The 14,720-nt window shown below is 39.8% G+C and overlaps 1 protein-coding gene across 2 annotated transcripts in view; it reads left to right on the top strand.

Moving 5' to 3' along the window:
* ME2 (malic enzyme 2) overlaps positions 1–7,270 on the top strand; it is a 77,538-nt gene extending 70,268 nt beyond the window's left edge. Inside the window, exon 16 of one of the 2 annotated variants that reach the window (XM_064294508.1) lies at positions 2,533–7,270. In XM_064294508.1, the coding sequence (XP_064150578.1) occupies positions 2,533–2,700 (168 nt within the window). In that variant the 3' untranslated portion in view covers positions 2,701–7,270. The remainder of the gene's footprint in view (positions 1–2,532) is intronic. The other variant, XM_003406296.4, reaches the window with a different exon arrangement.
* Positions 7,271–14,720: the final 7,450 nt, after the last annotated feature.

The raw sequence follows: 14,720 nt of genomic DNA, 5'->3' as shown, positions 1-14,720 counted from the left end.
CTGTTACTGGAATGTTTGTTCCTGAACATTTTTGTCTATTATTAGTCATTGTTTAATTATTATAGTGTGTATAATAGACATTAGTATTTGGTATGTGTGTTTTCCTCCATTAGGCTTTTTTGTATTCTCTTGGCTGTTCTAAACTGTTTATTCTTTTTAAATGAATTTTTGAATCAGTTTTTAAATTCATAGAGAACCCTGCAATTTTGTAAATGTTACATTTATAATTAAGTTGGGGAAATAGAGTCTTTCAGTACTGAAGCCTTCCCCCATTCAGTGTCTGTCTCTCTTCACTTATTAAGGTCTTTTAAGTCTTTCAATTTTATAATGTTTTCTTCATCAGAATGTGGTATGTATCTTACTACTTCTTTTCCTAGATAATTTTAAATTTTTGTTATTGTTTATAGGTTTCTTTTTTCCATACATATTTTCTCACTGGCCATTGCTAATGAGAAAAGTATTACTTTTTTATGAATTTTCTTATAACCTGTTTCTTTGATGAACAGTCCTAATTCTTTTAATGGTTTTTCAGTTGGTTCTTTTGGAATTGTTGAGTTTTGAATCATCTGCAAATAATTTCATTTTCTTTTATAAATATGTATATAGCTCTTTTCTTCCCTGTCTTACTAAATTGGTTGTGACTTTAGACCCGTGTTAAGCAGTTGGCTTGATAAGCACATCCTTGTATTCTAATGATTAAATGTGATGCTAGAATTTTTGTTGAAATAAGTATTTTCTGTCTTTTTAAAGAGGCAGACTTCTGTTTTTAGTTTACTAAGATTTTCTTAACAACAGGCGTAGATGTGGAATTTATCAGCCACATTTTCAGCCTGTGTAAAGATGATCATAAGATTTTACCTTTTTGATAATGTTATTATTGCATTGTTTTGATGCTCATAAGCTAAGCAAAGATTGGAATTAGTAAAGCATGATATACTCAGAGAATAACGGCAAATCCAGCTAAGCTGAGGCCTCCATAGGGAAGTGGCATGAGAGAAGATATGAGTTTTACTAAGGCCAGGCTAAGGAGCCTGAACACCTTACTACTGCAAAACAATTGAGGATTTTAGATCCCTAGATTAGGATGAATGGAGTTGAACTTTAGAATTTAGAGAATGGTATTACAGATGGGGCAGATTTTGGAAGATGTCAGTCACTTAGGAGATGACTCTCATGTCCAAATGAAAGGTTACACATGAGGAATAGAGGAGACCTCTGCTTGGCATTGGTTTAGAATCATAGACCTAGAGTTATGCGTCTCCCCCCTTCCTCAGGGGTAGAGGATACGCTGCTTCAGTGGCTGAAAACTTTCTTTTTTAGGACCAAAGGAGAAAAGGGTTAGGAAAGTCAAGGGTGGCGGGGGGCGAGGGAGGTGCTTGTGACTGTCCCTGACCCAGCCTGCAGTTGCTGGTCACCTCCTTTCAGCCCCACAGGCAGGAGAGTTTGCTGTATACGAGGCCCCCGTATAGCCATCAGTCACCTCCTACGTGTCTACATGCTGAAGGGAGCTCTTTCCGAAGTTATGGCTTGACCTCAGTCTTTTTTGTGGGCACCACATACGTAAATTGAGAACTCACTATATGACAGGCACTGCGCTTACCCTGTGAAGAAGCTTTTCATGCTACCTCATTTTACATAGAAAAACACTAAGGCTCAAAGTGTTTATCCTCACCACCAATCGTGGTATGGCCTGGGAGCAAAGATCAGAAATCCTCTCAAGCCAATTTGAGAGGTAATCTACTTTAACTGTTTTAGGGTCTGGAATCTAGAATCAGAACACTATGGGTTTGAAATGCAGCTCTCACTTTACTACCCTGGCAAGTTATTTAAACTACTTGTACTTCAATGTCCTCATATGTAAAATGAGAATAATGGTACTTACATGGGTCTTGTGAGAATTAAATGAGATATCCACGTAAAGCACATAGGACGTGCCTGGCACTCGGTGATGGTGAGTTGCCATGTATGCATTCTAGCCCTAACTTTACATGACCTTACAGTTCTAGTGTCTTAACACCTCATTTATACTAATTTCTGTATCTCTTAACCCAAGTTCTAGAGCAAAAACACCATCTCATTTTGGGTTAGGTTTTCACCCTGGTCTAGTCAGCTATGGTTAGGGTGAAGAGGCCCCTAGACATGGGCCCCACAAAGCCACCCTTTCGGTGGGGCTGTGGGGGAAGGATATCAGCTGGGCTGGCTACCCAAGTGGGTCTACTAGACTGACATATATAGAACTTAAAATTGTTCGTTGGATTGAAATATTAGGGAAATGCTAATAATTCTCCTTGTTTGGTAGAGGGTAACTTTAAGACATGTCAGACTTATGGTGAGATTGCAGATGATTTTTATTTTATCTTTTAAACTTTCCATAGTTTTTGAGTTTTCTTAAATGAGTCAAAGTAATGTTATTTTTCAATTTAAAAACAAAAAGAAATGCCACGGGGCTCACTCTTCTGTGTTGTGATAGTACTTCTTCTCTCTCCTGGGTTAATACTTGGAGCCTGCACAGTAATCTTATTTATTTTTCAGGTTATAGAATACCTGTATGCTAAGAAAATGGCTTTCCGATACCCAGAGCCTGAAGACAAAGCCAAGTATGTTAGAGAAAGACTATGGCGAAGTGAATATGAGTCCCTGCTGCCAGATGTGTACGAGTGGCCAGAATCCGCATCAAAGCCTCCCCAGATAGCAGACTAGAAGCACTCCTGCTGATGATCACTTTCCATGCTTCAGGGAACCCCTTTTATTCAGCAAAAAGAAATAATGTTCTCAAATTTGTGGCTTTTTCCTGTGTTTTATTCTCTCCCAACACTTTGCTTGTCTAATTTTTGCCCACGGATCTACACGTCTTTTGGAGGTAGATGTGTCGACTGTATTGCAAATGCCCACCAGCACCCTACAATCGAGTAACCATAATACTTTCATTCTAACGTGTAGCCGGTACCACATCAGATGTTAAAAGGTGTGTTTGTAAACATCTCCACTTGTATTCTTGTTCACTCTTTCTAAAGTATTTGCTCTTTACCATTATGGTAATAATCTTTTCTCACTGAATTCTTTTAGGGCTATTAAAATAGAAACTCACTTCTGTAGATGTGAGTACAAAATTTTTAGAAGAAGCCAAATTTATCCAATTTCTAAGGGAAAATTATTGTCAGTATCTAAAAATGCTCTTTCATTTCTTCTTCATCTTACCTTCCTCTTCTGAAGTTCCTTTACACTAGGCAAATCTAGGGAAATATGAAAAATGTACCCTATTATTTATTTTCTGCAACTAGATTCAGATAATAGTGTGAAAGAAATGGGAACTGCTGTCTTTAGACGAGCAAAAGTCATTGTTTCAACAGTGTATAAAAATCATAGTCTAACTTTTTTATTTAATAAAAGTAACATCTTGAATTTAATTGCTTTGATTATGCTATTTTGTTGCCCGGCTGAAAATTCAGGTTTGGTTATCGTGAAAACCGTATTTTTATTTTCTTTACTTCTAGATGATTCTAAGGATGGGGTACAGCTTACTTAATGCATAAATTATGACTAACGTGATTTTTTAAAAGAAATTAGTCGTGTTTCATATCTAAATGAGTTGTATGTAACTGGAGAGGCTACACCTTTCTTCCAACAATGATGTTCTTTATTACTTAAGATAATTTTGGAAATGTTCCTATGATACATTCCTTTGAATATAATTAGTGACAACACTATCTCCGATTTAGAGCTAAGTGAGAATGACTGAAGTAGGTATTCAAAAGGAAATGCCATTTTTAATCCCAGTGAAATGGGTAAATAATTGGCTAGTGAGGCCAGTTTTCATGTGTAGCTTACATATTGGAGAGTTCTAAAGGAAAATCCAAAAGCATTTCGAGAAACAGTGGTTGCTTTGAGGGAACAAAATTTTTAAATGCTCATTCTCAAATATTAACAAGAACAAAAAATTATTCATAGTTACCTATCAGCATTCACATTTTGATTTTTCTCTCCACAGTCACTGATATGTTAGAATGTGACATTCGGTAAGGAAAAGGGGACTTCTTTTTTTTTCACCTACCGATAGATAGAGATTAATAATAATTCTGAATATAATTTAACATTTTAAGAGTGCTCCAAATGCTGCTGTCATTTGAAAATGCAATTGGTTAATCCATTTAATAGATGAGTAGTAAAAAGTCTGTTTCTAAATCCGCTTCACAAAATAATCAGCTAAGGCACAATACGTTTCTTTTAATTAAGATGGAAAGTTTGTTTTTCATGTTATCCTTGTCAAAAAAAAAAAAAAAATCACCACTAAAAATATTCTCGTGTGAAATCTTGATTTCAGTTTAATGTTACAAGTGTTTGTTGTTGTGTGCTGTCAAGTCGATTCCCACTCATAGTGGCCCTATAGGTCAGGGTAGAACTGCCCTGTAGTTTCCTAGGCTGTGTTCTTTATGGGCACTGACTGCCAGGACTTTTCTCCCTCGAAGAAATATTTTAAGATTTAAGCTAAGAATACAAGCAGGAACTATTAGCATTGAGGGGGTAGAACAGGGGAGGCCATGATGGCATGAAATTGAAAAAAAAAACTAAAACATCTTGACTTTCTGTGGAAACTTTTACCTAGCAAGAAGTAATTATTTTAAAAAACAGCAATGGAGAGTCACATTCATTCTTTTGAATAGAGAAGACATTCTGTAAATTAGTTTGTCAAATTATTTAGTAGGAAAAAGTGAGAATACATGTTTTTCTAATCTGGCACCACCACCTGTAGTGTGAAGCAAGCTGGATAACTAGCAAAGCTAAGGGTCCCTGGTTGGTGGGAACTGTTAATACACTTGCCTGCTAACTGAAGGGTTGGAGCTTTGAGTCCAACCAGAGGCACCTCAGAAGACCTGGTGATCTACTTCTAAAAAATCAGCCCTTAAAAACCCTGTGGAACACAGTTCTACTCTGACACGCATGAGGTCGCCATGGCTCCGAATCAGCTCAGTGGCAACTCGGGGGGAAAAAGTCAGGATAAGGCTAAATATGTAAGTCTAATGGGGAAAGTTTTGAAGATTTTGGTTAAAATATTTTTAAAATATGGATTTTTAACCTGAAGGCTGCTTCAGGTTAACCCCTGGAGCTTGTTTAAAATACAGATGCCTCCGCTCCCCTCTCTCCCGGCCCACTGGACCACCTGTGATTCTGAGGCACATGCTTCCCCTGCCCCCACAATCACTGCCTTTAAACAGACGTGAGAATAATCTGGAAAGCTAACAGATTCCTGGGCACCGCCCGGAGACGCGATTCGTGAGTCTGGGCTGGGACCTGAGATTCTGCATTTCTAACACACTCCGAGGTGACACTCATGCTCCTGGTACACAGAACACAGAGTAGCACTGTGACAGCGTATGGAGTGTGTAGTAAAAGTTCAGTGCTGTAAATTATATACTTCAATTTTATATGAAAAAGATCAACTGAACTTATGTTCTTAAACAGTTTTCACCCAGTTTTTATAAGAACAAAAATTAATATAGAACCTTTAAACAGATTTTCTGAAAATACATATAACTAGAATACTGTTCAATTCTAAGTTATAGATTTAAGTTATTAATGCCCAACAACCAATATTTTTCATTTGTAAAAGAAGATTAGCTATCAAATGGGTATTTCTTCTCTGTTATATTTCATGACATGGCTTCCTCTACCCTTTGCCCTTTCTCTAAATTATCAGCCTCTCAAAGAAATAGGATTCTACATTTCTGTGAAAGAGTTGCCTATGAATTAAGACCAAAGCATAATAATTTTTAAGAGGTGTGCTGCATTAGTTATTGCTTTCAGGTAACTGAGAAAGGTAGCCCAAGGTGGATGGTAAGGGAGTGGAGGAAGCCTTGCCGTAGAAAAAAGACTTCATCTACATGCTCCCGGAGGTTTTTTCCCAAGCCCATTTTGTATTTCCTCAAGGACTTTTGAATACTTTGAATCTTTCTGGAATAGTTTTTTGCCAATAAACTGACTCTTTTTATGCCTATTTAATCTTGCTTTTTTCCAAGTAAAAACTTAACCACTTTGCTGTTTGGAAAGTTCTCCCTACATACTGTGGTACTCAGTATACTTTTTTAAGACTAAGGTTAAATTTCTGGGTGTATGTTCCTCAGTTTCCAGTGTTTCCTTTTATGTTCTAGAGATTATTTTCCCTGCTTTCCTTATTTTAAGTGTACATTCTAGCAACTCAATGATTCCTGGATAGTTACTGCATTATCACCAACACGTTTGGTATGAAGTTTTTGGCAGATAATGATAAACCTACTCTGTGCCAGGCATTGTTGTAGGATTTTACAGCATCGGCACATTCAGTCTTGATAATACCTCGCTATTATGCCTGTTTTACAGAGGAGGTCACAGAGGCAAGAGAGGTTAAACAACTTGCCCAAGGGGTCAGCTAGTAATAGCCTAGTCAGGGCCCTTAGCTGCAGACCCCTCTCAGAGGGTAAGAAGGGCCTCTGTGATCCAGGAAATTTTACTGGGATCTTAAATACGTTATCTTTAAGATTGTTATTTCAGATGAAAATTCATCACCTATTCTTACTAGACTAGCTTTAGATTCTTTTACAGAGCCCTGGTGGTGCAGTGGTTAAAATAATTGACTCCTAAGCGAAAGGCTGGAGGCTTGAAACCACCAGGAGCAATGTGGGAGAAAGATTTAACAGTCTGCTTCTATAGAGATTTATAGCCCTGGAAACCCTATGGGGCAGTTCTGCCCTACACTGAGTCGCTATGAGTTGGAATTGAGTCAATGGCAGTAGATTGGGTTTGGTAGGTCCTTTTCAATACATTTTAGCAGTTCATCTCAAATGTAATATGTAAGTATTCGATGTAAGCATAAATGATTTGAATTTGAATTTAATAAATGACACCAAAGATTCTCAATAGTTCACTAACATCCTTTGATTTGGTAATCTTCACAGAACTACCTACTGCTGTCACTCCTGAGCACATCACTTTCAATAGCACCTGTATCCTTTGTGAATCCACCAGTGTCAATGTGAATTTGAATTATGATACATTTTAAATGACATATGTTGTATTATATGCATATGTAACTTCTTCCATTAAAAGGTGATAACAATTAAATAGTAACAAAGTGTGTGCGTGGAATAAGGAATTTCTGAGACATATTCTAGCTAAATATTTGACAAAATTTTTACCCCATGTTTTATTATACTTTGCCTAATGACCTATAAAGGTAACTGAAATTAAAGCCATATTTTTGCAATTGGTATTTTTTGTGTTCCCTTTGGTAACATCTCAAGCATTAGATTGCTTGGGGGAATTCTAATTTAAATAAAGGGGAGTGCCTTGTGAAGAACATATTATACCAAATTGACTTAAGACAGATCGGTTCAGGAATCAGTCTAAAACTTCCATAATCGTATGGATTGTTTTTTTCTCTTTTGTGATATACTTTTAATGAGATGTGTTCTTATATTTTCTTATGCATAAAAAATGCTTTATGATCTTGTTTTTAAAGACTGCTGGGTGTAGGACATTTTCAAAACTTGGTATTATCTTAAAACTTAAAAACCACACACACAAACACACTCAATACATGATCCCTTGGGAATATGTTGCTAGACTTACATCCACACAATAAACACTAGTCATGCTGTCATCTTTTCCTTTCCTTATGTTCAGCTTCCTACTCTTTCTCTCTGTTTAAGCATAACAGTAAAGGAATTATTTCTCACCTTTCCTCCCCACCTCACAACCAAAGACACTAATGCTGAAATACTAAATCAGGAAAGATTGTATGTTGATTTTGTGATCAAGGGGGTTGAAAGATATAATTGCTAATACATACTGGGAAAAGAATGAAGTTGTCAAGGATTTCATTTTACTTGGATCCACAATTAAAAGCCATGGAAGCAGCAGTCAAGAAATCAAAAGACGTGTTGCATTGGGCAAATCTGCTGCAAAGGACCTCTTTAAAGTGTTAAAAAGCAAAGATGTCACCTTGAAGACTAAGCTGTGCCTGACCCAAGCCATGGTATTTTTTAATCACATCATATGCATGCAAAAGCTGGACAATGAATAAGGCAGACCGAAAAACTGATGCCTTTAAATTGTGGTGTTAGCGAAGAATACTGATTATACCATGGACTGCCAGAAGAATGAACAAATCTGTCTTGGAGGAAGTACTACCAGAAAGCTCCTTAGAAACAAGGATGGCAAGACTGTGTCTTACATACATTGGACATGTTTTCAGGAGGGTAAAATACAGGGTCAGCGAAAAAGAGGAAGACCCTCAACAAGATGGACTGACACAGTGGCTGCAACAATGGGCTCAAGCATAACAACAATTATGAGCATGGCGCAGGACCGGGCAGTGCTTCATTCTGTGGTACATGGGATCGCTATGAGTTGGAACTGACTAGACAGCACCTAACAACAACAACATATTGGGTGCTTACTTCAAGCTAGGCAGTGTTCTTAAGTTCCTGTCTCCCTCAGTCTTTCCCCCTCTCCTTTCCTCTCTCTCTCCTTACCCGCCTCCCTACCTACTAATTTATATATCACAACAACCTTAGGAGGTGGTGGCGTGTGCCACTGAGTTGATTCCTATTCATAGCAACCCCATGTGACAGAGTAGAACTGCCCCACGGGGTTTCTAGTCTGTAATCTTTACAGGAACAGATCACCAAGTCTTTTCTCTGGCAGAGCTGCTAATGGCTTTGAATCCCTGACCTTTCAGTGAGCAGCTGAGTTTTTAACCATTATACCATCAGGTCTCCATTTAGGGGTGTAGGTACTAATGTTTTCCAATCTTACAGGTGGAGAATCAGGCGCAAAGAGGTTACGATCATGTAGCTACTAAAAGAGCAAAGTTAGGATTCAAACCTCACATCATGGTTTGACCAAACCCCAATCACGTTTAAACCAGACTGTCTGCCTCCTCTGAGCCTACAGCCCATGAAGCAGAACATGTCTAGAGAAAAATCACAGTCATAGTCACCTTCAAGAAACCCATAATGCTGCCTGCATGTCCCATCCAGTGACTCCTATACCTTCCCTGCTCAAATCTCGGACATTCTCCTGCATCTGCACTCTCAGTCGATGACCTTCCTTCCTACTTCACAGGGAACTGAACAATCAGAAGAGAATGTCCTCAAGTACCCCCTGCCTTCATCTTCCCAGGTGCCTGAAAAAAGGAAAAGCAGCCCCTGGCATCCAGGAGCCGGCCTGGTACTCACAACTGGACCTGGGTGTTCTGTTAGATGTAAACAGTTTCACAGAACATCATCAGGCGGCCCACTCCTGAAAAAAACAAAGTCCCTCTATCATTGCGTCTATACACAGACAAAACATTGCCCAACCTACAAAAATGACCAAATATCCCCCTTCCCTGGCTAATATGCCTGACTGATGACACCTCACCAATTATAGCTCTCTCCTCATTTAAGTCTGCACTTCCTGTAGGTTAAGATTTACTGAGGTATCCAAGCATAGAACTGTCCCTGCTTCCTGACAGCACCCAATTCATGGAGAACTCCCTCCTCCCCTTTCTCCCATTTCCACGGACCCTTCACAAAAATCACCCAACCAAAGCCCAAATCTTGTAATAGGTGCTTTCTAACACCCTCTTATGGAGATGTCCAGAGTTGCCGCCATGGTGTGTGTTCTCCCTCACCATGACGGGTTAATAAACCCAACTTGATCAACTGCAGATGTGTTTCCAGCGGTCTTTGGCTGGAGGCCACTGATAATTTGCATCTGCACCCACATGCCTAAGAACCAACTGTGCTCACTGTAACTTGAGCACTAGGTCCCATTGCTGCTTAGCCTCATGAAGGCCTTGCTTCATCAATCCTCCCTTTCCTGCATCATCCTGCATCATCAATATCCCCCTTTGCTGTCATTTCTCGCATTCTTGACCTCTTCACCTCTGGTTATTGCCCTAAATCACTATTCTTCAAGCCAAAACTCCTCAAAGGATGTTCTAAAGTTACTCCATACTCCTGACGTCAATACCTCAGATATGCTACCAATAGCAGAGCTCAAGACCCCCTGCCCCAAAGAGTAACTGCTCTGTTTTCTAATGCTGAACAATATGGACCTCAAATACCATCTATTCTACGTCTAAACTGAATAGAAGGCAACTTCAAAAAAACAAATAATTTTCTTTCTCAAACTGGTCTAAATATCAGACTGCAAGCACAACCACCATGAGATTGTGCCTCTCAGATCTCTGACCCTCATACCTGTTGCCATTCCAACTCATAGCAACCCTACAAGGCAGAGTAGAACTGACCTATAGGGTTGCCAAGGCTGTAATTTTACAGAAACAGACCGCCATATCTTTCTCCCACAGAGTGACTGGTGGATTCGAACCACCGACCTTTTGGTTAGCAGCTGTGCACTTAATCACTGTGCCACCAGGGCTCCTAGATCTCTGACCACTGGGAGCATAAGTGCCTAACAACCCCAGCTGCACTCTGAAATCCATCACCACATTCACATGGAAGACATGCTTCCAGCAGGTGCTCTCTTCTTGCAGTAAGGATCCTACAAAGCGGACCTGTTCCTGGCAGACAGGGGACTCTTCTGACAGGTAACTTTGGTTGAAGCCCTACCTATGGGCTTGCTGAGCTCTTCTCAGAGCTGTGCTTCAATCTAAAGTGCTTCCCCTCATCGCTCCAGACTTTCTTCCTTCCCTCTCCCCTCCAGTTGGAGTTAGACCTGCATCACGGCCTGAAGGCTCACAGCCTGCTCATCTCCCTCCCTGCTTTCTCTCATAGGCATTTCCTCTAACACACTTTTTGTGTGTTTAATCCTGTCTCTATGTCTGCTTCTTGGAGGATCCAAACTAACACAAGTTTTAATGAAAACAAGTCTCAGACCAAATGCTGCCACGTACGCAGACACACCTTGCAGGAAAGGTTCACTCAAGGTGAACAACATTTCAGAGGCAGGATTCTGTGCCCTCTATCTGCCATCATGGAAATAAAAATGGCTCCACCCAAGACAGACAAGGAATCCAACCTAAGGTGCCATTCCAAGGGTATAGGTTATAGACTCAGGGATTCTTTAATCCTATTCCTGCAAGAGTGGAGAGTGACTCTGAATTATTTTAGCCAATCCACCTATGTTGAACAACATGCATTTCACCAATGAGAGCCCATTTCTAATATTCATCATGCTAATTAACAAGTAACTAGAGTTACCAATAAAATCCACTTTTGACATCCACGGTCTTTGATCAAAATGATAGCAGAAGGAGGTCTTGTGGTAACAACTTGCGCAGTGTAGTCCTTTCTAACACGATCCCTACAGGACTCTTGATAACATATTAGCTTGTTTTGTTGTTAGGTGCTGTCGAGTCAATTTTTGACTCACAGTGACCCCATGTGACAGAGCTGTCCCATAGGGTTTCCTAGGCTGTAATCTTTATAGGGAGAAGTCCTGGTGGTACAGTGGTTAAGCGCTCCCCTGTTAACCAAAAGATCAGTGGTTCGAACCCACCAGCCACTCCGTAGAAGGAAGATGTGGTAGTCTGCTTCCGTAAAGATTACAGCATTGGTAACCCTGTGGGGCAGCTCTACTCTGTCATATAGGATCACTATGAGTCAGAACCAACTTGACAGCAATGGCTTTGGTTTCTGAATCTTTATGGGAATAGATCACCAGGTCTTTCTCCCAGAGAGCCACTGGATGGGTTCAAACCACCAACCTTTTGGTTAGCAGCCAAGCATTTAACCATTGCACCATCAGGGTTCCTTGTACATATTTTTTTTTTCAATATTTTACTGCATTTTGGGTGAAAGTTGCTCCTTGTATATTAGCTTCCAAACGAAACCCATTTCCTTCAAGTCAATTTCTACTCATAGTGACTCTATAGGACAGAGTAGAAGTGCCACCTAGGGTTTCCAAGGCTGTAATCTGCTTCTGGGTTTGGGTAATCTTTATGAGAGCAGACTGCCACATCTTTCTCCCACAGAGTAGCTGGTGGGTTTGAACCGTCAACCTTCTGGTTAGCAGCCAAGCGCTTAACCACCACACCACCAGGGCTTCTTTCTATATTAGCTTACCACCCTTAAAATTAAAGCTTAAATCAATTGACGTATACATCATATCACATGAATACACTGAAATATTTCTAAGCAAGCTATAGCCATTGTAACAGATCATATATCCGAAGCTGATTTAGAAAATAGTTACCACAGATTTGGAAGAGATGGATGGTGTTTAAAAATACCATCAAAACTACAGACCGGGGAAAAATTTGGCTTCAACATCAGAAAAGGGTTTAATCCCTAAAATCTACAAAATACTTTAACACCTCAACAATAAAAAGACAATCCAGTTAAAGAATGGACAAAGGATATGAACAGACACTTCACCAAAGAAGACATTCAGGTGGCTAACAGACATATGAACAAATGTTTGCTTATATTAGCCATTGAAAAAAACAAAACAAAACAAACACATTGCCATTGGGTTGATTCCAACTCATAGTGACCCTGTAGAACAGAGTAGAACTGTCCCATAGGATTTCTAAGAACTGACTCCATGGTACCTAACAACAACAACATTGGTAAGTATGTATGTATCAGCCCATACCATTAGATTTAAAGCAATTTGAGGGTTAGGATGATGTCTTTTGTTTATTTTTGTATAGTCTCACAATCTCTTTCTCACCCAGTGCAGTTCACTTTCTCTCGAACATAGGTTTAGGTGGTGATTGATTTCATGTAATCAAGTGATAAATAATTTCTGAACATAATTTGAATGAAGAAAATAAAGTCACAGAGTCTACAGTGTTAACACTTTGCTGGCTCTGAAACTCGTCTCTACTTTTTACTAATTTGTAAGCATAGGTATTATCCTGCCACCTTAATTCTAGGTCCATACACTTAGAGAGGAAGCAATAGGCAGGAATATTTTCTGATTCTAGAAGACCACTATTATATTATATGTAGGTTACTTCTCAGTAGAGAGAGAGAGAAAAGAAAATGCAACTGTCTCCCATCTGTATGAATTATATTATTAGATGTGCCAGGTATCACTTTGGAATGACTCACATTTGAATAACAGTTTACAAAGCATTTTCAACAAATGCCATTTAGTCCTTGTAACACAAGTTTGAGGTAAGAAGGGCAATTATTATCCTCATTTTACCCATGGAAAAACAGAGGCTCAGAAAGGTTAAATGACCCAACCAAGGTCACTCAAATACAAACAGGCAAAATTCAGACTCAAACTCAAGTATCTAAAAGTTCGTGTCGTTAAGCATTGTAAAAAGACCAATGATACACGTCTTCTTGAAAAATTCTTAGGAAGGCAAGTGCCAGGATAAATGACTTTCAAGTTTACTAAATCTGGCCTCACTTGATCAAGTCAACCTTATTTTTTCCATTTCCACAACATTAGTCTAAGTCTTACCCATCCTACAAGATCCAGCTCAAGTACTATGTCTTCTCTGACCTCTCTCCATCTTTCTATAGTCCTACAACTTGTTGTGCTTTCTCATTTGTTCCTTTAAGTTGGCTGTTTCCTCAGTATACATCCTTTCCCAACCAGAGTGAGTGTAGACTTCTTAAAACCAGGAACCATGACATATTTTTTAAAATTCTCTCAGTGCCTAAAATAATACTATCCACAAAGTTGGGGCTTAATACTTGAATAAATAAAGGCTCTGTAAGAGGCCAAGAAGTAGATCAATTAATGTTTGGTTGAGAAAAGCAGTGTGTGTGGTGGGGAAGTTCTTGACACCTCTCTCTTAGTAGTTTCAAAACACCCCAGAAAAGGCACGCAGATTCCTGTTACGAAGCTGCCGGATACCATTCACTATGTAAACTTTCACCTAAAGCACAATAAAATGCTAAAAAAAAAAAAAAAAAGATGACAGCCTGGGAAACCCTGTGGGACAATTCTACTCCTGTCATATAGTGCCACTATGAGTCAGAACTGACTCAATGGCACACAACGACAATCTTAATGGACAACAATCTTAACGGGAGCAGATTGCCAGGCCTTCTGTGGTGCCACTAGGCGAGTTTGAACTACCAACCGTTTAGGTTAATAGATGAAAGCAAGCCGTTTGCCTCTTCCAGGGCCCTAGCCTTAGAATTAAAAAAAAAAAAACCCGTTGTCGCTCGTCAAATCCAAGTCTCAGCGGCCCTACAGGGCGGAGGAGAAGGGCTCCATAGGGTTTCCAAGGAGTAGCTGGTTATTCTGCCGACCAGTGTGACACCGAGAAAATGGAGTGCTAGCGCAGGCTCATGACATATGGTAATGCTGATATGAACTGTGATTCAAAGCCATGTTTTTTCCTCTCAAGGCCCCTCACGGTTAAACTTTCAGGTTTAGTAGTTGAAAAACAGTAGGGTTCATCCCAACGCATGAATAAAAATTAGGCAAACACGTATGAGCAAAACATCACGAAGAATACTGTTGTTTGAAAACACTGCACGCAAAAAAAAAATTAAGGGGCGGGGGTAAGAGCAGTAAATGTTTTCAATTTTGGTGCTTAACGTTCCAGCAGTCGAAATTTAACAACCAGGCTCCGGCCCTGACGGGTCACCGCCACCATCTTACAGACAGCAAACTGCGGCAAGCGACGAAGAAGGTGAAGGATCTACAAGCGTTTTCCTCGGGGCTTACTATGCGCGAGAAAGAGTGTGGACCCTCCCCCGGCGGCCTGTCCCGGGGCGGGTGCCACGGAGCGCGGACCTCCGAGAGTCCTAGAGCGGCCGCGCGGC

Source organism: Loxodonta africana, chromosome 11 (assembly GCF_030014295.1).
Source record: "Loxodonta africana isolate mLoxAfr1 chromosome 11, mLoxAfr1.hap2, whole genome shotgun sequence".
Classification (NCBI taxonomy): domain Eukaryota; kingdom Metazoa; phylum Chordata; class Mammalia; order Proboscidea; family Elephantidae; genus Loxodonta; species Loxodonta africana.
This window is presented reverse-complemented; position numbering and strand designations above follow the sequence as displayed.